General features: G+C 28.4%; 3 protein-coding genes across 3 annotated transcripts; 1 reads left to right on the top strand and 2 right to left on the bottom strand.

The window, feature by feature from the left end:
* Positions 1 to 4,463: 4,463 nt before the first annotated feature.
* Positions 4,464 to 5,761, bottom strand: BKA55DRAFT_531435 (uncharacterized protein; the record flags this gene model as incomplete). The annotated part of the gene is made up of 2 exons (XM_046189232.1): positions 4,464 to 4,909; positions 4,957 to 5,761. The coding sequence occupies 2 exons, from the start codon at positions 5,759 to 5,761 to the stop codon at positions 4,464 to 4,466; spliced, it is 1,251 nt and encodes a 416-aa protein (XP_046040648.1).
* A 423-nt stretch (positions 5,762 to 6,184) lies between these two features.
* On the top strand, positions 6,185 to 7,228 carry BKA55DRAFT_587711 (kinetochore Sim4 complex subunit FTA2-domain-containing protein). Its single transcript, XM_046194695.1, has 2 exons — positions 6,185 to 6,421; positions 6,510 to 7,228. Exons 1-2 carry the CDS (start codon positions 6,224 to 6,226, stop codon positions 7,155 to 7,157), a joined length of 846 nt encoding a protein of 281 aa, XP_046040647.1. The 5' UTR covers positions 6,185 to 6,223; the 3' UTR covers positions 7,158 to 7,228.
* Positions 7,229 to 7,263: 35 nt separating this feature from the next.
* On the bottom strand, positions 7,264 to 8,535 carry BKA55DRAFT_547478 (uncharacterized protein; the record flags this gene model as incomplete). Its single annotated transcript, XM_046191027.1, has 2 exons — positions 7,264 to 8,163; positions 8,278 to 8,535. 2 exons carry the CDS (start codon positions 8,533 to 8,535, stop codon positions 7,264 to 7,266), a joined length of 1,158 nt encoding a protein of 385 aa, XP_046040646.1.
* Positions 8,536 to 22,075: the final 13,540 nt, after the last annotated feature.

The raw sequence follows: 22,075 nt of genomic DNA, 5'->3' as shown, positions 1-22,075 counted from the left end.
TAAATATAATTTATATATTAAGTATATTTTTTGGTAATTAGTTAGGTTATTAAGGGGTTAATAATCTAGATATATTAATAGTAATTATAGTAGATTAGCTTTAATTATAAAGTCTTAGTGCTAATTGTTTCTAGTAGAGGATATAGTAATTAGTAGAAAATGTAGGATATATATAATAGAACTGCTAGGGTTATAATATAAAAGGTATTTAAGTTAAATAATATATATAAGTATAATAGGTAAATTAGGCATAGTATTCCTTTAAGGAAATTAAAAAGAAAGTTAATTTAGTTATTTAGAGACTAATAGTTAGTATTTATAATACTTAGTTAAAAAGTAAATATATTATTAAAATAAATTAAATATATTTAATATTAACTTTAGGTCTTTAACTTTAAGTAATTAAACTTATATAAAACTTAATATATTTCTTCTATTTTCCTAAACCCTGCAATTACCCTGCTTCTATCTCAGATATCGTATAGTTATACTCTTATAGTCTAAGACTATAACTAAACTAGTCTTTACTAGCTATTAATTAGCTTTATAGCCTTTATTAGCTTTATTAACTATTTCTTTATATTATTAAGCTATTATTTATATAGGTTTTTAATTAAAGTCTTTAATTTAAAATCTTTAATAAATCCTATATTACTTATATTTATAAGCCTTTTTATTATAAAGAATTACTTTAGCTTTTATAATAATTTAATTTTCTTTTTAAAATAGCCTTTAAAAATTATTAGCTTTTTATAATAATAATATATAAATAAAAAGACCTTATAACTTAAAATAACTTACTTAATAAAAGTAATATTATTATTTGTATTTTAAGCCTTTTTAATTTTTATTATTATAATATAAAGCTTATATTTATATTTATAATCTTTAAGAGCTATTATAAAATAAGAGATTAAGTTAGGCATTTTGGTATAAAAGGCCTTATTAAGTAGCTACAGGCTTTTTTAGAATATCGTAATAGTGCAGCGGTGATGGTGTTAGCGGTTGTGGTTAGAAGAGGGAAAGTCGGGTTGGATGACTTACTGCGTGATAGATGATTGAAGCGTGGTATCCTTTTAGGTAGGTTATAGGAAGAAGGTCGGGGCTAGCTAATAAGCAGGTAAGGCTTTTTAGCTAGTATATATATAGCTAGGTTTAAGTTATAATTAAGGCAGCTAATTATAATAATTTAACTTAATAAAGCTTTACTAGCTATAAAGGTAATAAATATTTAAAATATATTAGATTTTAGAAATATTTAAGTATACCTTTTAAGGCTAATTTATAAACTTAAAATAACATACGCAATAAGCAAGCGAGACAGACAAGCGAGCGAGACAAAAATCCCTTACCTTACATTAACACTATCTAATCAATTGATTCTCAACCAAATAACATATTGCAATCTACTACTAAGGCTCGTATTATTCTTGCACTTAAGGCCTATCAGGCAGACCTAAAATTAAGTCTGCGATAAGCTGCATTTCTCTATGATATCCACTTCCAGACCCTCTACTACTGATCTTAGGGTCGGCAGGCTCGCGCTGATTGTATTCCAAATGGTCGGAAACTAAGTGATTAGGAGGAATAGCTTATAGTCGAGTATATTCTGAATCTGGATTTGCGAGGATTTCCCTCTCGGCATTGTAATATTGAAGAAATGGCAAATCGACTGCTTACTAAGCGCGATGCATTACTAGTTAGTAAGCGCTAGGCTATTAATTTTATTAAGCAGTAACTAGACCTTAAGATACGTTCTTTTTATAAATATAACTATTAGAGGGCTAAATATAAAGATCTTATAATTATTTGCAATTAGTTTAGGCTTATAGAAAACATAATTGCGAAATATAATATCTAATTAGATAATATCTAGAACTTTAATAAGACTGGCTTTATAATTGGTATAATATTAAGCAGTAAAGTTATTACTAGCTTAGAAAGGTATAGAAACCCTAAGTTAGTCTAGCCTAGAAACCAGGAATAGGTTACTGCGATTTAAGTAATTAATGCAGAAGGCCGAGCGATTGATTTATATCTAGTAGTTGCAGGTTAATATTACCTTACTAATTAGTACTAAGAGAGTAACCTCCCGGGCACTTAGGCTATCACCACAATACTAAATGGCTGGATAGATAATAAGACAGGTCTTAACTAGCTAAAGCACTTTAATTAATATATAATTATCCGATTAGTTAGTGCCTATCGTCTTCTAATCCTCAATGGCCATAAAAGTCATCAATCTATCGATTTCTAGCTATATTATGAGGTTAATAATATTATTATACTCTATATGCCTCCTTATTCTTTATACCTATTATAGCCACTTAATGTTAGGTGCTTTAGGCCACTGAAAAAGGCATATAGGCGAGAAATAGAGCGACTAATCAGATGGTCTATAACTTATATTTCTAAGACTAAGTTCTTCCTGGCCTTTTATGCTGCCTTTCGATTAACTATAACCGAGTCAAATATCAAGGGGGGTTTTAGAGGAGCCGGACTTGCTCCTTTTGACCCGGAAGTTGTGATCTTAAAGCTTGATGTGCAGCTACGGACTCTAACGCCTGTTGAAGAGGTGGCCCAACAAGCTCAAGCTTGGACTTCAAAGACCCCAAATACAGTCCTCAAGGCTAGATTACAGTCTAAATACCTTAGTAATTAAATCAGAAGACATCATAGTAGCTCTCTAGAGTTAATCCTTAAAGCTCTTTAGTCTCTTATAAAGGCAGTTATAAGGAATATATAGAAGACTGCCTTATTAGAGGCTAAGAACCGGGAGCTTTGTGAGGCAAATAATATGCTTAGCCGGCGGCGTAGGGCAAAGAAGATACGCCTACAGAATAGAGGGAGTCTGCTTATATAGGAAGGTCAGGATTTAATTAATTAGATGGATATGAGTATGCAGGTATTGGCCGAATTATTAAGAAGTGGTGGTCGAGGAAGGTCGGTTGGACCGGGTGTTCGGCGTTGTGGTATATGCGGCAAGACCGGGCATAATGCAAGGACCTGTCAGGTAGTTCCAGAGGTATCTGGAGAAGGGTATAGTGAGTGATTTTAATTGATCAGATGGTCTGTTGTGTTTTTATTATGATTTATCTTAAGAAGGTTGAGATTCTTGTCTCGCTCGCTTGTCTGTCTCGCTCGCTTATCGCGTACGTTATATATATATATATTTTATAATTTTCTTTAATTATATATACTTATTTTAACTTATAAATTTTAATTTATAATTATTAAGATTTAATTATAATAGACATTATTAAAATTATTAATAATCCCTAGGATTATTAGGCAATCTTAATACTTACTTTATAATTACTTTTAATATATAAGATAAATATATTAATACTTTTATTTAACTTAATTTATTAGTTATTAATATAACTTCTTTATATTATTTAAGTTTACTATATATTAATTATATTATTAAAGGATATAATATATATTATATATAATCTGCTAATAATAAACCTATTTGCACTTAAAGAGAAGCGGCAGGCAAAAAGGAATGAAAAGAAAAGCATAGTGGATTTTGTTTGCCCGATAACTGCATGACAGAAGTTCAGGGCTTCTAAAAATAAAGGAATAGACTTAAAATAATCGCCAGTACATTCAATTCAAGGGGAGACTGTGGTACCCTTTATAGAAGAAGAATGTCGTGAACTATCATTTTGCCGCAGCCGAACCAGGTGTTAGTCACGGCACTTTACTAGAGCAGTTAAACTAACCGCATAGAATAAAATTATAAAAGAAGGGCCAAGCACGCCAAGCCGGATAAAGAGAAGCTATAACCGAGCTTGATCTTCGCCATAGTGGAGTCTACTACCATTGTTTAATTGCCCTGATGTAACATCCCGTTGGTTGTTGGCTGCCAAGACCAAAAGGCCCTATGATCATCGTCAGATGCAATGTGAAGTGGATCAAATAGGACATGTAACAGGTTACTGAGTATAGAAAGACATTCTATCAACAAGTGTTGGCCAACCGTGAAACATCTCCTTTGCCTTGTACATCAATCGACATGAGCGTTGCTAGTGGAATAGAGTGCTCTTCCTCGACGCACTGCGTGGGGGAGCTGAAGTCGATAACTTGATTTACTGATACCCAAGACTAAGAAGATGCTTTGAGCTGTTCAGTGCTGGCTTGCGAAACATCCCAAGAGAGAATCTCCATCAGTTTGTCGTACTTCCAAGAGCCGCCAATAAACTCAGTAGAGACCTGGAGATTGCAAGAAACGCAGGAATTCGATCGGATAGCTCCGTAAGCAGCCGTTTGGTATAGTCATTCACAAGCGATTTTCAAATTTTCAAATTTAATAAGAATCATTCGCTGTTATCTACGAAAGGCCTAAGAACTTCAGGTTGCTCGTCTCGAATGTAAACCCCTGTATATTGAGAACGTTTCTCTGTTATGCATTCTAGTCATACGTTGCAAGTGCGCTTATAAACATTCTTGTCACCAATCTATATATTCTGGCGCTTTGAGAATGAATCATGAATTCTTTCCTCTTCGTCTTCCTCGTCACTTTCCCTTTTGCGCTTTGGTTTGGAAGGAGTACGGACGTTGGTGGTGTCCGAATCTTCCGTAGAATCGGATGCGTCAGATTCTTGACCTTGTTCGTCTTCAGGATTCTCTGCCGAAGTCAAAGAAGCCAATGTCGATCCGTCACAACCCTCAGCTGGCTGAGAGAGAATCAAGACTTCATCAGCCAGGCCAACATAGCTCCAACTCGCCTCAAAATTGTTTCCTGCCAGAATGTGAACAAACCATAGAGCCAAGTTGACGGTCCATACATCAGGCTCTTCTCTGCCCCGTCTACTATGATTTTCCCAAGGAATGGAGACGTACTCCATCAATCCATTGCGGATAAGCTCGTTTTTTAAAGACACTTCGTCTTTTGCATCATTTCCTATCCCCATAAGTAAATGAAGGACAAATTGAACGGGTTGCACTCACCGCGCGTATCCTCTCGGGGCATGATGCGAAATATGAAAGCTTCTTCGCAAGTCAAGATGCAGCCATAGCGGCACATGTGTTGGATGCAATAAGTGTAAGCTTGTCTAATGGGCCAGGCTAAGTTCCTAGTGATTCTGATAAAGGTCCCAGATTCGTCCAAGAGTCCGTCTTTGAAGAAACTTTCACTATTCCATTTAGATGCTGGTTTGTACTCTTTAACAAACCTCTCTTGGCGATGGGCAGCACTTCTGCTGTCGCTCTTGACTGTGGGCGGGCTCCATGCAATAGATCCAGAATCCGGCTGCAGCCTTGACAGTGATTGTGATCTTGGCTGTCTTGCTTTCAAAGAGCAACCGCGAGATGGCTGATGACGGCGTTGCTCCTGCCGTCGAGGAGGAAGTGGGTGTTTCTCTTTGTGCTTCGGGGAATCGCCTTTGCTCCAAATGACTGGATGGAAGATGTGTTGAATAGGTTTGAGGGCAGAAGTGACAATTTTCTTGTTCCAGCTGTTGATTAGGTCTCGAGTATCATCCTCAGCAGATATCCTGCAGTCTGCATCAGGATCTAAGATCGGATAAGGATTCAAGTCCCGGTTGCCCTGAGATGCCTCTCGTAGCAAACTGCCCCCAAACATAGCCCTAAGAATATTTACATTCTCAAATTCTTCCCATTTTCTGATTTGTTGAGGGAAATGATATTTAGCGCTATGAGTATTTGTCTTGCTTCTGGGCTTCTCATGGTGCACGGACGGATTTGGGTGAGTGAGCAGCTCGAGAATTGACGTGGCAGGGGGTGATTGCGGCATTTTAATGTGAGACAAATAGGGATACGAACGTTATGTGAGGTAGCTCAGGCAGGCACAGCAATTGGAATGTAACAATGAAAAATATTTATAATTAGACCACGGTCTCCAATACCTTTCCAAGGGATACATCCGACTTTTTATAGAGGCCAGAAGCTCAATCAGGCTCTCATTTTCTTCACTATTTCATCCCATCCGCCCCCAACTTACGGCTGAAGACCGCATATGCATTCAATCGATGTTGGTGATATCCTTGCATTACTGCAATCCCTGTTGGCTACCAGCTGGCCTCGTGACCCCCCCATGACACGTACAAAGAGCCCATCACAGCTGACCTGGCGCTAAGGACGGCCCGAGGCGTATGCAAGTGATATGGCTAGCTATAAGGAGCCCCACGGGCCGGGGCCGATCCTGTGTCAAGGTTCCCGACAAATCCCTTTTGATCTTTATTCTTATTTCTCCAACATGTCGAGAAGAAAAAGCTCACAGTCAGCTATTTCGGAGTTACCGCCATGCGAGGGACCAAAGCTCAACGTGTTTCAGCATCATGAATCGCGAATTCAATGGCTGGAGAGACTCGATAATGAGGATGAAGATGTCACATCAAGTCAAGGCTACGTTTTCCGCGCTCGTATTCGCGGTCACGAGTACGCAGTTAAAGTCGTACGTATTAACTAATGCCTTTATTTTACTACCGTCTCCTTATTTTGTCTTTGGAGCTTTCATGGCTTACAAGTGATTTCTTTGCCAGTTCAAATTCTTCGATCCGATGAGCGAAGAGTACTTTTGGGGGCCAGCGCTAGGCAAAGATACTCCTCTAGATACAGCTGCGTACTATACCGATCCATTTTACGCAGAATGTCGAGCGTACGGCCGTATTCGCGAGGCTATAAAACAGAGAGTCCTAAAGGCGGATGTCGCTATTCCATGTCATGGATTTCTTTTCCTAAGACCCCATGATCAAGACGCGTTGACAAGTCTCGATATTGATCTCGGACTGGACGATATAGATCTGGATTACCAGAAATCTACCATCGGGGGATTAAGAGCCAGAGCCATTGTGAAAGATATCGCATCTTCAGATAGTGGTGTCAGCTCTAAAAACATCAGAAACATCCTAAGTAGGGTTATATCGATGAATAAAGCAGGGATATACAACATGGACATCCGGATTGATAATTTTCGCGATGGAAAATTGGTGGACTTTGGCTCGTCATGGACAGAGCCTCATGCCCTTTTAGACTCATTGAACTCATTGAATCAGCGCGCAGCCCTCGAGTCAAAGATAGCGGATCGAGTAATGTTTGATCAGATGGTGGAAGACGAAGAGATAGAAACCCGAGGAAAGGTTAAAGCGTTACATCCTATGCGACTTCGGTCTCAGACCAAACGGTTATAGTTCCGTTATGAAGCGCCCTAATGTATATTTAGATATATCCTTTCATCCCAATAATCCAAGCTATTAATACTGCAAGAAATAGAATAGTGACTAGATGGAATTAGCTTTATGTCTCGACAGCAATAGACAGTTTTTTGAACTTGCCTGACAAATGTCTAAGCCGTTGAGCCAAAATCTTCATATCTTGCTGTGAGGCTATTGAGAAAAATGGCGACTCGTGAACCTCATTATAATTCTGAGATGTTATTACATCTGATGCAGCGCCAAACTCGCCGAGCTCATCTAGTGAATGCTCAGGAGTGACCTCCTTAGTATCCCCCCTCGGAGTTTCTCTTGAATCATCAGCACGATCCAACAGATGGATTATGTAACTCTTATCCTTCAAATCTATGGATTCAATCCATTGTCGAAGTGTGACTTTCTTTCGCCCTTCAGGTTCCAACCATGCATCCACCTTCTCAAAAGTACTGTCGCGTACCTTTTCAGGTTGGAATTGTAGTGTCTCCATATTCTCAAAATAAAACTCAATCTCGTCAGGAGGCTTCAGATAGTTGTCAATAGTAACTGAAAAGTCAACAGACGCCCCATGCTCGAGAGACCTCATAACAATGTGCGAGAATCGATCCGCGTTGAAGTCCGTCTCACTTCCGACGAGAGCTTTGAGACCACAGCAAAGCAAAAATTTGAATGATAGATATCTTTGCCAAGAGGTGTGGTTCTGCCTGGTAAAGCTTTTTAGATTCCTAATATAGACGATCGCGCTGAGGTCATTATCGCACTGTTCGGTCAAAAGTCCTTTCTCGAAGAAATAATCGATATCTTTTAAAGAGGCTCCTGAGATGTGAGGAGGCCCTATAACAAGGCCCACAAATAGGTTCTTCTTGAAAGCACTGTCCAGAACCGACGGGAAATTCTCGATCTTCCATTTTGCATATTCGAAATGGCCTGCTACTATCGCCAAGTATAGCATACTCCACACGTCGTATGACCTTTCTTGATGAACGTTCTATGGAAGATTCGGCATGTTCAATCAGCCAAGGCGTTCATATGACATTACGAAGTGATAGAGATGTATCGAGAGATGGGAGCGGATACTGGGCTTTTCGATAGAGAAGCCAACCCAAGAATCCATGGCTTCCAGAAATCGATATGGTGGTTTGTCAATCTGGCTCTGCAGACGCATAGAAGCCACGCTTGCACAGATAAAATAATTGTCACGGTGACCAAGGCCCAGAAGTTTCATCTCTGCGAATAGCAAGTGCGAGTAAGCCTCAAGGGAGTTAAAGCTTCCTAGTATATTCTCCATTTCTTCTTTGATGTCTCCCTTTCGTAGCATATCTGGGATAGATCGATATGAGAAGTCGAAAGTAATTCTCATGTCAGGTTCTCCAGGCACCTCAAGTGACTCAATAAAACCTCCACAGCTACCTCGAAGTTGTTTTATATAAGATGAAGCTTTGGAATGATTCCATTTCGTAGTGAATTCTGCGAACGGAAAGTCCTCTCGAATAGAAAACTCCTTATCCTCGTTGTATAGGTCGAGAAGTGCGAAATGGGCTAGGTTCAGAGGTTCGCACCAACCGCGATGGGCATTGATAAAAAAGCTAAAAAGCTGGATGGCCTCTTACAAGGTTGAAAGTAGTGGAAAAAAAGAAAAATAAGTAAAAGTAAACTTGTATTAAAGTTAAGAATAAGATTATATTAATAGATTAGTTTCTAAAAGGTTTTAGCTTAGGGTGCTTAAGTACTTCTCCTAAGTCTTATTTATTACTTTTTATTAATATATTAGTATATATATTTTCCTAAGCCTATAGGTTATAAATAGTACTATAAAGCTATTATACTTTAGTTATTATTTTTATAATATTTTATTATAGTTTTTTATAAAAAGGCATAGATTTAGTATTAATATTATTAAATATTTAAATAATATAAAAGTATTACTTAGTTTATATAATATAAAAATTAAATAAGAGCTATTAATATATAATAATTATAAGTTTTTATAAAAATAAACTAATTTATATTAGGTTTATATAAATAGATTTATCCCTAGTTTAAACTATTACTTTTTTACTAATTTTACTTTATTTATTTTTATATATAAAGTTAATTAGTTATATGCCTTATTATATATATTTAATTAATTAAGTTATAACTTTAAGTTAATTTAACTTTTATTAACTAACTTATATAAAGTAAACTTAATATAATTCCTTTAGTTTATTTTAACTTTAATAGAATTTCTAAACCCTGCCTTTACCTTACGTTTATCTAACTCTATATACAGACTCCCTGTTCTAGCTATGCTCTTATAGTCTAAAACTATAGCCAGGCTGTTACTAATTTAAGAGCAGCTCTCCGGCAATATCGGCTACCCTTACAGATATACTAAGGAGCTACTCTTTATATATAGCTAAGTTTAGGCTTATAAAGGTAATAAGGAAAGCTATCTTAGTTAACTAAAGAGGATAACCTTTTCTTAGGGCTATTTCTAAGTCTTTAAGACTTAATAGCTTATTATTAACCTAATTTAAATTAATTAAATTAATATAATACCTCTTTTTTATATAATTAATTAATTAAATTAAGCTATAATTAAAAATCACTACCTTAATAAGGTTAGATTTACCTTTTAATAAAAAGTTCTTTATAATAGTAGTAATTATTATATATATTATATAAAGTTCTTCTTTATTAGCTATCTTTAAGGCAGGCCTAATAGCTAGATTAAGATTATAGTAAGTTATATAGTAGATATAATTATATAGCTATAGGCTATTTTATATAGCAGGCATTAAGGCAATATAGCTATTATGTTATTAGCAAGAAGGGTTAAAAGTAAATATTAGATTAGATAATATACTTAAGTATAATAAATAAATTAGGTATAATATATTATAAAGGATAATTAAAGTATAGTCCTTTAAATAAGTTAAAGAAAGAAGGTTAATTTAGCTATTAAGATATAATTAGTATTAATACTACTTAATTAAGGCAGTAATTATATTATTAAGGCAGATAAACCTTATCTAATTCTAACTTTTATAATAACAGCCTATTATAGGGGTCTTGCTATTTAAACTATTAATAAAAAAGTTAAAAAGCTTAATAGCCTTATATAAAGCTAAAGGTAAGGGAAAAAAAGAAAATAAATAGATTTATAAGGTAAAGGCTAAGTAAGTATAAAAGGTTATATTTTTTAATAATTAAGTAATCTATTTTAGGCTTATTAATATAAGAAAGTTTTATTAAAAGCTAATAAGTAAAGATTTATAAAAGTATTAATTTATACACTTTATATACTTAAGGTAATTATTAAGTATTTATAAGAATTTATAAAAATATAAAGTATTATAATAGTTATAGCAAGCATTCTAGGTAAGAGGTCTAAGCTTTATTAATAAGGTTAAATAAATATTTATAATAATAAATATAAAGGAATAAATTCCCTTAAAAGCTTTAGCTTTTTATGCTTTTTTATATATAATTTTATACTCTTTTCCCTTCATATCTAATATTATTAAACTAATTATTTAATTCTCTATCTTATAATAAAAATCCTATCTTAATTAAACCTAACTAGCAGTCTATACTTAGCTTATAGTTAAGGGTATTAGAAGATATTGTCTTATATAGTCTTTTTTTTATTATTGCTCTTTACCTTTAAAGTATATATAATATAATTACTAAGGTTATAATAATAAAAGCTAAAGTAATTTCTTATAATAAAAAGGCCTATAAAGGTAAGTAATAATAAATTTATTAAAAACCTTAAATTAGGTATTAAAATCCTTATAGCTATATTATATATATTTTATAAATTTCCGTTAATTAATTAATAACTTATACTTTCTTTTTATTTCTATTATAAGCTATTTAATAAGACTTATAATTAGACTTATAGCTTATATATAAGTATTAACTTATTATTATAAGTTATTATAAATATATAATTAATATTTGTTAATATTTTTATAAAACTTAACTTACTAGCTATTAATATAACTTTTTTATATTAATTAAGCTAAATGTATATTAAATCTATTATTAAGAAATATAATATTATAATAATACTTAATAAATGCCTTATACTATTTACAAATAATAAACCTAATACAGCTTAACTTAATATAATTAAACCTAATTATTATATATTAATAGCTTTTATTTAAATTATATTATATAATACTAAGTAATACTAGATATAATATCTGCTATTATTAACCCTATTTAATAGTAAAATATAACTACTAACCCTTAAAGGTAATAAGTTATAATACTTACTTACTTTATATTTATTTTACTAATAGTAGCTAATAGACTACTAATTAATTAGGAAATAGATAATATAAATAACTTATCTTAAAGCTTTATTAACTTAAAGATTAAATACCTTTATAAAAAGCTTAGAAATATTAGTAATAAAATAAATAAAATATATTAAATATTAATTAAATTTTTAATTATATAATAATAATAAAATTAAAGTATTATATATACTTAATAAGAAATATATAATATATTCTTAATAATAAATATTAAAAAGAATTTTAAAAGAATCCTTAAGCCTAATTTGCTTAAGCCTTTTAATAAAACCCTTAATAAGTTACTTATATTCCTTATATAAAGTAAAGTATTTATTATATATTACTTAAATTAATTTTATTATAATTTTATAAAAGTTATATATATAATAAAAAAATTAATTAAAACTATAATTAAATAGTTTTAATTTATTATAAATAATTATATTTAAAATTTATTTTATAAAGTAAAACCTTAAATTACTATTATTTAAAAAAGAAAGATATTTTAAATTTAAAAAAGTATTTTCTTTTTTTTTTTAAGTTTATAAGTTAGCCTTAAAAGATATATCTAAGTATCTTTAAAGTTTAATATAATTTAAATATTTATTACCTATATAGCTAGTAAAGCTTTATTAAATTAAATTATTATAATTAATTATTTTAATTATAGCCTAAACCTAGCTATATATATACTAGCTAAAAAGCCTTACCTGCCTATTAGCTAGCCTTAACCTTCTTCCTTTAATTTACTTTAAAGGTCTTTTATTAACCCCTATAACATACTATGCTTTAATTATTTATTATATAATAAGTTATTTAACTTAACTTTCTCTCTTTTAGCTATAATTACTAATAGTATTATAACTACCTTATTATAATACTTATTATTTAAAAAAGCCTATAAGTATTTAGGCCTAATAAGCCTTATTTAATTAAAGGCTATAATATAATTTTTAAAATTAAAAAAGCTTTTAAGTAAAATAAAAGTAATATATTATATATAATAATTATAAATATTAAAAAGCTTAATTTAAAAAAAAATATTAATTATATTAAATTAATAATTTTTAATTATAAGATTTTCTTATTTATATAGTTTATTTATAAAAACTTTTTAATTAATAAAGGCTTTTTTAAATATAAGAAGTAAAAGCTTAAGAATTTAAAAAGGAAGTTATATAAAGAGATATAACTAAGTAAGAGAGAGAGGGGTTTCCTTAGGGCCCTTAACCTAGGCGGCTTATATAATAAGTAGCTTAAGAATATCTAGTAATAGGCTAAGGAGGTACTAGAGAAGACTAAGAATTTATAAAGATTAGGCTAATTATAGTATTAAGTTATAAGAGCGTAATTAAGATAGGGGGATATTATATTATAATATAAATAAAAGCGGGGTAATTATAGGGTTTAAAGGAAAAATATATTAAGTTTTATATAAGTTTAAGTTACTTAAAGTTAAAGACCTAAAGTTATAAATTTAATATTAATAATAATAAAAAAGATTAAATAAATTATAAGATAGGCTATATAATTAAATAAGTAAATTAGCTATAATATTAATATATTATTAATATAAATAAGGGAAAAAATATTACGACCCCAGCAGTTCCATTACGTGTACCCTACATTTTCCACCAATCATTACACCTACGCTAAAAGGGATTAGCGCCAAGGCTTTAAGATTATAAATAATCCATTATAATCAGTACTAATCTAATATAATTACTACTAATCCTGCAATAACCTTACTAATTACTATTATTATTTACTAATATATAAACTATATTTATTAGCACTTTTATAGAACTTAGCCTACTAGCTATTAATAAGACTTCTTTACCTAAATATGCCTAACCTACTTTATTTACTATTAAGAGATATAATACTTTATAACTACTTAATATAACGCCTTATAACTCTATAAATATTAAACCTAATATAGACTAGTTTACCTATTTAAAACTTATTCTATTATATATTAATAGCTCTTATTTAAAACATACTATATTAAATAACTAAGTAATATTATACTATTAAGATATCTAGCAATACTAGCCTAGCACCTCCTTATACTAAAGCACTACCTAGCACTGCTAAAATAATAGCTAAAGTTTAATAGCTTTACAATACTATCTATACCCTACAGGCTTAAATAAACGTATATCCTGCTATAACCGCCAATAAGGGAAGCAATAAACAGGACCTTAGAGAGGCACTTAAGCCCCTAAGCCAGAACCCTTTAGAGGCCAAGCTGCTAATATAATCCTATTCCTAACCCGAATAAAGGCTTACTTCCGCCTCTATAAGAATAAGCTAAACACCCCTATAAAGAAACTCCTATATACTATAAGCTTAATTTAAGGAGATATAAAGGATTAGTTTAAACCTATCCTAAGAGACTTCCTTAAAAATAAAAAAGAAGCGCAGGACTAGGATACTTAGAATATCTTTAGAAACTAGGATAATTTTAAATAAGCCCTTAAAGATAATTTTAAAGTAGTTAATAAAGAATAATAAGCTGCAGTAAAACTACTTATACTTAAGTAATATAAGTCTTATATAGCCTACTCTACCAAATTTAGATAGCTTGCATTTAAGACTAAATAAGATAATAAAGCCTTAATAGAAATCTACTATAAAGGACTAAAAGAAGAAGTTAAGGGTGAATTATACCTAGCCAATAGACCTAAAGAAGGTCTAACTATATATATTACTATAGTAATTAAGATTAATAAATAATAATATAAATACAAAAGAGAGAGAGCTAACTATAAATAAGGCAATAACTTTAACCTATATTACCCTAACTAGTAATATAATAATAATAACCAAGGTAACTCTTAAAACTAAAGATAGTAATAAGGCAACTAGTAAAATAATACCTTATATAAAACGCAGTTAGGACCTATAGTACTTAAAGCTATTTAGCTAGGTAATAATAATAATAACTAAAGGCAAGATATATCTAGGTATAAGTACTATAACTGCAACCAGTTCGGATATATGGCATAATAGTGCCTAGAGCCTAAGAAACCTAAAGACCCTAACCAAGGTAAGCAGGCCTTAAGACTAATTAAATAATAGAACCTATAAATAGCTATATAAACTAAGATATTAGGAATACTTAAAAGCAGTTATAATACTACTAGCTTAAAGAAAACAGAGGAACTAGAGTGGCACCCCTACCTAAATAGTTTAATTAAGAAACTGTAAGACCTATTTCCTACTTATAAAGAAGCTAATATAGAAAACCTACTAGTAAGAGATAAGGAGACTAAGAATTGGATTTAAAGAGAAAAGAATGCCTATAAGAGAGCTAATAATCTAGGATATCTTGCCAAGCTGGCGCAATATAATAAAAATAAGAAGGAAAAACTTTATAATAACCTAGACTATAAGGAATAATAGAACGCTTAATAAAGGGAACTCTAAAAAATCAAGAAACTTAGAAAACTATAAGTCTTAAGAATAATAAGATAGGGAAAAGTAATTACCCCTAAAATAAATAAACAAGCTTAGGCATCTAGATAAATAAATAATATCCCTATAAAGATAATTACCTAATAAGATAAAATAACTATTATAATAAATATAGAAAAAGGATATATTATAAAATATAAAATACCTAAATTTACTAAAACTAAACTATAGAAAAAAGAAAAAGCCTTTAATAAAGAATAAGAGGCAGGAGCCAGGATATATATATATTATTATTAGCACTCCCGAAATATAAGACATAGAGGAGGAGCAGCATAAGTAACTATATAATACCTCTATAAAGAAGATAAATGCCTTAAGCTAAAGTAGAAATAACCCTATAAACCACTATTTAATAAAGCAGGAAACAGAATATAGACCTTACCTAAAGAATAATATATATAAGGAGCTAGAGAATATAGAAATACTAATATACTTGAACTTTTAAATATTAAAGCCTATTATACTAATAATATTATAAACCCCTTATATAAAGAGGAAAAATTTAATAAATAAGATAATATTTAAACATTTCCTATAAATAAATAGCATAAGGAGATATTATAATTATCTTATAAATACTATTAATACAAAACATATAAGTAAGAAAAGCTTAATAATAATTATTTTCTAGTAATAATTCCTAATATGCCTAATAATAAACTATATTTAAGAAGAGAAATAGAAAGGTATTTAGTATATATATAATATAAAAACCTAAAAGTAATAGAACTATAATTTAATATAGCCTACTATTAATAGACTTATAAAGTAAACTAACTTTATAAGGGAATTTATTAATTATAAAGACTTATTAAAAAAGCCAAAAAAGAATTTAAAGAAATCATAAATAGAAAATTTAATTACCTAAAAAAAGATTAATAGAAACAGAGTTAGATAATAATAATATAACTTAAAAAAGAATCTTTACCCTAGTTAACCTTAAGGAGGCATTTAATTAAGCAGAAATTAATAAAATTAAAGAAAAACACTAAGAATAGGAAAATAAATACTAGGAAAAAATAAGCCAAGGATAATATAGCTACTTAATAAATAACCTAGTAAATAATAATATAAGTTTAGATACTACTAAAGAAATATAATACTAATAAGAAGCAGATAGACTTTACCTAGTTATACCCTAGTTAGCCTAAGAATAATATATAGATAAATAAGACGCAGAACTAGAAGAACATTTCTAGTAGCAATTAGCTAATAACAAGTTTATTAATAACTGCCTTAATAGAGAAGGGTATAATAATAGTAACTATAAACAGATATATTAAGATATATTAAGAAAAGTCATACGCTATCTATAATAAAGCATTAGATAAGCAAAGAGTAAGGACAAAAATAACTCAGACTACTAAATGCTTTAGGATTATATAAAGACCTAATACTAAAACGCCTAGTACTAAAAGTTCAGATTAAGGGAAAATAGCTAGATATATAGATTAACTATAAAGCTAAATGAAATTTTATTAACCTAGGAATAGTTATATAGCTAAAATTATTATAAAGAAAGAAGTAAAAACCCTACCTATTACTTAATATAAAAGGATAACTCTTTAATTATAATAATAAAATTATAAATTAAGAGATTAATTACCTTAAGGTCTTTATCTAAGGAAAGAATTAAGGGATAGACTTTAATATACTTCCCTTAAATAAGGAAGTTAATATCCTCCTTAATATAAATTAGCTATAAAAGAAAAACCTATATATTAACTAAAGGATTAGCTAGGTTACCTTTTCTAGTAACCCTAATAGTAATAATAAAACAATTATAATAAATAATAAGAGATCTTAAACCCTAACTAAAGAGGATAATATAGGCAAGCATAAAGTAAAGAATTTACTACCTCTAATAAGAGCATAATATAAGTATATAAAAGGCAAGAAATAATAAAACTACCAGATCTTAAGTCTCCTTAGAACTTAACTATATAACCTAGATAAATAATTAAAATACTAAAAAGAACTTAAGAAAAAGGAATAATAAGATAGACTTAAGAACATTCTAAAAGAATATTATATCTATAAGAAACTATTTAAAGAAGAACTTAAAACAAAGGTACTATAGTATAGCTACTAGGACTATAAAATATAGCTTAAAATAAATAACTTGCTATTTTAGAAGATTTATAACCTTAATAAAAAGGAACTAACTACTTTAAGAGAATACCTAAATATAGAACTAGTAAAAGGGAATATTAGGATATCTAACTTATTAGTAAGATTCTTAATAATATTTATCCTAAAGAAAAATAGGAAATTATAACTTATTATAGACTATAGGAGGTTAAATGCCCTTATAATTAAGGATAAGACCTTACTTTTGCTTATTATAAAACTTAAAGACTGCCTATAAGATAAATAATCTTTACTGCTTTAAACCTTAAGGGAGCTTATAACCTAATCTATATTAAAGAAGAGATAAATAGAAGATAGTATTTAGAACTAAATTTAAACTCTTTAAGTATTTAGTAATACTATTTAGACTTACTAATATACCTATAATATTTTAGTAGATAATTAATAATATACTTTAATAATACTTAAATATCTTTATAATATATTACCTAAATAATATCCTAATCTTCTTAAATAATAAAGAAAAACATAAAAACATATTTATAAGGTTTTAAAAGCCTATAAAATGCCAACTTACTAGTTAAACTAAAAAAAGTTACTTTTATATAAAAAAATAAACTTCTTAAATATATTATTATATTAATAAAATTAAAATAAAATAAAAAAAATCTTAGTAATAAATTAGCCCTTATTAATAATATTAAAGAATTTAAAGCTTCTTAGGATTTGCTAACTACTACTAAAGATTTATTAAAGACTTTAGCAAAATTACAAACCTACTTATAGAACTTATAAAAAAGACAGGAAATTTATATAAAAACAAGATATATAAGCAGCATTTAAAGCACTATAATAAGCTATCCTTAGCAAACCTATACTAACTATATTTAACCCTAATAAGGAAATAGAACTAAAACTAACTTATTAAATTTTACTTTAAGAAGATAAATTAGATAATAAGATAAAAAAGGAAAGCTTTATTTAATTATATTCTATTCTTATAAACTACATAAAGCAAAATTAAATTACCTTATTTATAATAAAGAATTCCTAATAATTATTAACTACTTTAAGGAGTTTAGATACTACCTTATAAAAAGTATATACTAAATTAAAGTCTATATTAATTATTAAAATATTTTATATTTACTATAATATAAGAACTTAATTAATAATAACTATATTATATAGAATACCTATATAAATTTAACTTTATAATTATTTATTATAAGTGCTTAAATAATAAATAAGCTAATTATTAGTTAATGCCTAGATTATAATACTAATATAATAAAAGCAAAAAAATAACTCCTAAAAAAAATAATAAAGGAAAATACTAATTTATATAATAAGCAAAAACTCTAAGACTTATAAATAACTATAAACCTATAAATTAAGAAGAATAAATAAATAAAATCTAAAATGCCACTATAAGATATAACCTCTAAGATCCTATTAAAAGCAAAGCCAAAATGCCTACCTATAATAACAAACTATAAGTACCTAAACAATTTAAAGAAGAACTAATATAGGATATATATAGATATCCCCTATATAGCCACTAAGGTATTATAAAAACCCTAAAATATATCTAAATATATTATAATTAAAAAAGAATTAAAAAGATAATAAAGAAGGTTATTAAATAATATAACTTATATATAAAAACTAAAGCATAATAATATAAACCTTATAGCCTACTATAACTACTAGAAGTAGCAGAAAAGACTATAAAGTTTAATTATAATAAACTATATAACTAAGCTACCCTTATTAAAAGAACCCTTAATTAGAATCTTTTATAACAGTATCTTAGTTATAGTAAATCAACTTACCAAATTCTCTTACTATATACCCTATAAAGAAGACATAAATGCAAAATAACTTGCCTATATCTTTTATAATAAAATAGTTAGGGAATACAGGTTACTATATAAAATCCTAATAAATAAAAAAACTATATTTATAAGCAAGTTCTAGCAAGCACTTATAGTATATATAGGACTAAATTACTAATTATTAATAGTATTTAGATTATAAATAAATAGATAAACTAAATAAATAAATTAAGTATTAAATAATACCTATAATACTATATTAACTATAAATAAAACAATTAGGTAGAAAAGTTACTAAGTGCCTAACTTGCCTATAATATAGTATATAATAAAAGCATAAAAACAATACCTTTAGTAGCAAACTTTAGATTTACCCTAAACCTATACTACATAGCGCAAGAACTAAAAACAGTTAACCTAGCTGCTATAATTAAGAGCAAAGACCTAAAAGCTCTATATAAGGAATTAAAGAAAAAATTAGAATTTATTAGAAAATAAATAAAGAAATACTATAATATAAAAAGAATTAAGAGACTAACCTTCTTAAAGGGAGATATAATCTATTTAGCTATAAAAAACATTATAATAAAATAACTAAGCTATAAACTAGACTATAAGTATATTAGACTATATAAAGTTAAAAGAAAAATCTTAAAAAATAATTATAAACTAGACTTACTACTAAAAGTTAGGCTTTATTTAATCTTTTATATTACACTACTTAAATTAGTAGTTAATATAATATAAGTTAAAACTAGTAATAAACTAAAAGAAATTAAAGGACTAAAAGTCTATAAAGCAAAAGCAATTAGAGATATAAAAAGAATTAATAAATAAATAAAATATCTTATTAAATAAAAGGACTACCTAGAAAATAAAAATATATAAAAACCATCTAAATACCTTACTAATGCCTAATAACTCCTAAAGAACTTTTACTAATAAATTTAAAAGGGATATTACCTAGAATTAAGTTCTAATTAATTAAGTCTATAACACCTAAGGACTAAGCTTTAGAGATAGTTGCAGATTCCTCCTAAATCTTACCTAACTCCTCTTAAGATTATATTCCCTATATAAATAACTTATTACCTTTTTGCTTTAATATATGCTTTTATTTGCAAATATGCTTTAACTTCGCTATAGCAGCCTCCAGAACTGCCTTAATCTCTTCCTCCTCCTTTTCTAACTTAGTATAAACTTTTATATTCTTCTCTATTATAAAGGGATTAGATTAGGAATAAATAAATAAAAAAAAAAAAAAAAAAAACTTATAATAAGAAGTAATACCTAAACTATTATATATTACTTTAGCCTTAATGCAGTTCTAATACTAATAAGACTAGTTACCTTTAACCTAATAAGAAAGACTATTTTAGAAATAATAAAAATATAGTATAATTTTATTACTAAATCTAATAATATACTTAGAAAGTTTAACTGCCTCTAATGTTTTTAGATACAGTTTACTTTTAGAAACACAACCTAATATCTTATTAGTATTTAGATAGAAATAGGATTAAGTTCAGACTTATAACTAATAAACTAATAAAGGGATAGATATGCAGGTCTCGAGGATAAGACCTAACAGAGGGGAGAGATTATATTATAACCCTAGCAGTTACATTACGTAAGCCCCATTATTTTCTCTAATTAGAAACAGAACCATCTATCTTATACTAGACTAACCTTCCTAATAGTTCGGTCTACTAATAAGATAAAGACTAATAACTTTCCTTTAATAGTCTATCTAGACCGATATATAAACATTATTAGTCTGCAAGGGACTAATCCTATTCTACTACTAGTCCTTATTATAACCTTAAGTATATAAAACACATTTATTAGCACTTTTATAAATTCTAGCTTACTAGCTATTAATAAGACTTCTTTACCTAAATATGCCTAACCTGCTCTATTTACTATTAAGAAACGTGATACTTTGCAACTACTTAGTATAACGCCCTGTAACTCTGCAAACATTAAACCTAGTATAGACTAGTTTACCTATTTAGAAACCCTTTTTATTATACTAATATTATAGCTAATCTGCTTATTAATTATATAGCCTATCTTATAACTTATTTAATCCTCTTTTATTACTAATATTAAAATTATAACTTTAAGTCTTTAGCTTTAGGTAACCTAAACTTATATATAAAGGAAGGGCCAAAAAGTCCTTACCCATACTAACACCGCGCTAAAAGGGCAAAGCAAGGTAAAAAGTAAAAATACCTTAAAACTACTAATTTAATAAGGGATAATCCCTGCCTTCTAAGTACTTATTCCCTCCTTTAATATTAATAATTTTATAAATATATATTAAAATTCTCTCTATTTACTTTTAAATCTTTATTTAAGATAATTCCTTTTATATAGCCTCTTATAAATAGCTTTATTTTTATTTTTTAATATGCCTTTTTTAGTAATATATCTCTTTATTTATAGCCAAGCAGGCTTTATCGTATTTAAATTAGGCAAATTTAAATACTAAAGAAGTTATTAAACCTCTTTTTTTCCCCTTCTTTATAAGCTTACTAGTCTCCTTATTTTACTTCTAGTCTAGCTTTTTGCCTAGCAAGTTATAAAGCCCTAGCCTTTATATACTATTAGTAATCTCCTATTATATCTTTATAACTAGTTTAAGGGCTTTATTTATTACTATAAGTATAGCTTTAACTTCCTTTTTCTCCTTTATAATTTCTAACCTCTAATAATAATAGGGTTTATTTTTATTATATAAAAGGGTAGCCTAAAATATAAACTTACTAAAGCCTTTCTATTACTTATAAATATAGTTATAAGTAACTTATTCTTTTACTTTTCTTTAAATCTAATAACTACTATAATAACAAAAAAGGATAATAAATATTATATTAAATTATATACTACCCTTTTAGTCTTTTAAGGTCTATTCTTAGTAAGTAAAATATTCTTTTAGTTATTCTTTTCTTATCTTTAGTATTAATTTAGGCTTCCTTATTAGCTTTATTTCTTATAACTAGTTTCCTTAAGGAGTAATATTATAATTAATTTAAAAATATATATTCTTACTAAGCTAAGCTTGCTAGTAATATTAATAGCTAAATTTTCCTATTTAATAAAAAATAAGTATAAAATCTAATACTTACTTTTATATTAAGAATTATAATATAATATAAACTCTTTATAATCTAATAGTTATATTAAGAAGATAATA

This window comes from Fusarium redolens (genome assembly GCF_020744475.1).
Source record: "Fusarium redolens strain MPI-CAGE-AT-0023 chromosome Unknown BKA55scaffold_52, whole genome shotgun sequence".
Taxonomy (NCBI): Eukaryota; Fungi; Ascomycota; class Sordariomycetes; order Hypocreales; family Nectriaceae; genus Fusarium; species Fusarium redolens.
The sequence above is the reverse complement of the archived record's forward strand: the minus strand, read 5'-3'. Positions and strand labels throughout refer to the sequence as shown.

Excerpts from the sequence above, each read along its gene's own strand:
- BKA55DRAFT_587711 (XM_046194695.1), top strand. The coding sequence starts at position 6,224 with ATGTCGAGAAGAAAAAGCTCACAGTCAGCTATTTCGGAGTTACCGCCA. Across the intron at positions 6,422-6,509 it reads ACGAGTACGCAGTTAAAGTC|TTCAAATTCTTCGATCCGAT; the intron begins GTACGTATTAAC and ends TTTCTTTGCCAG.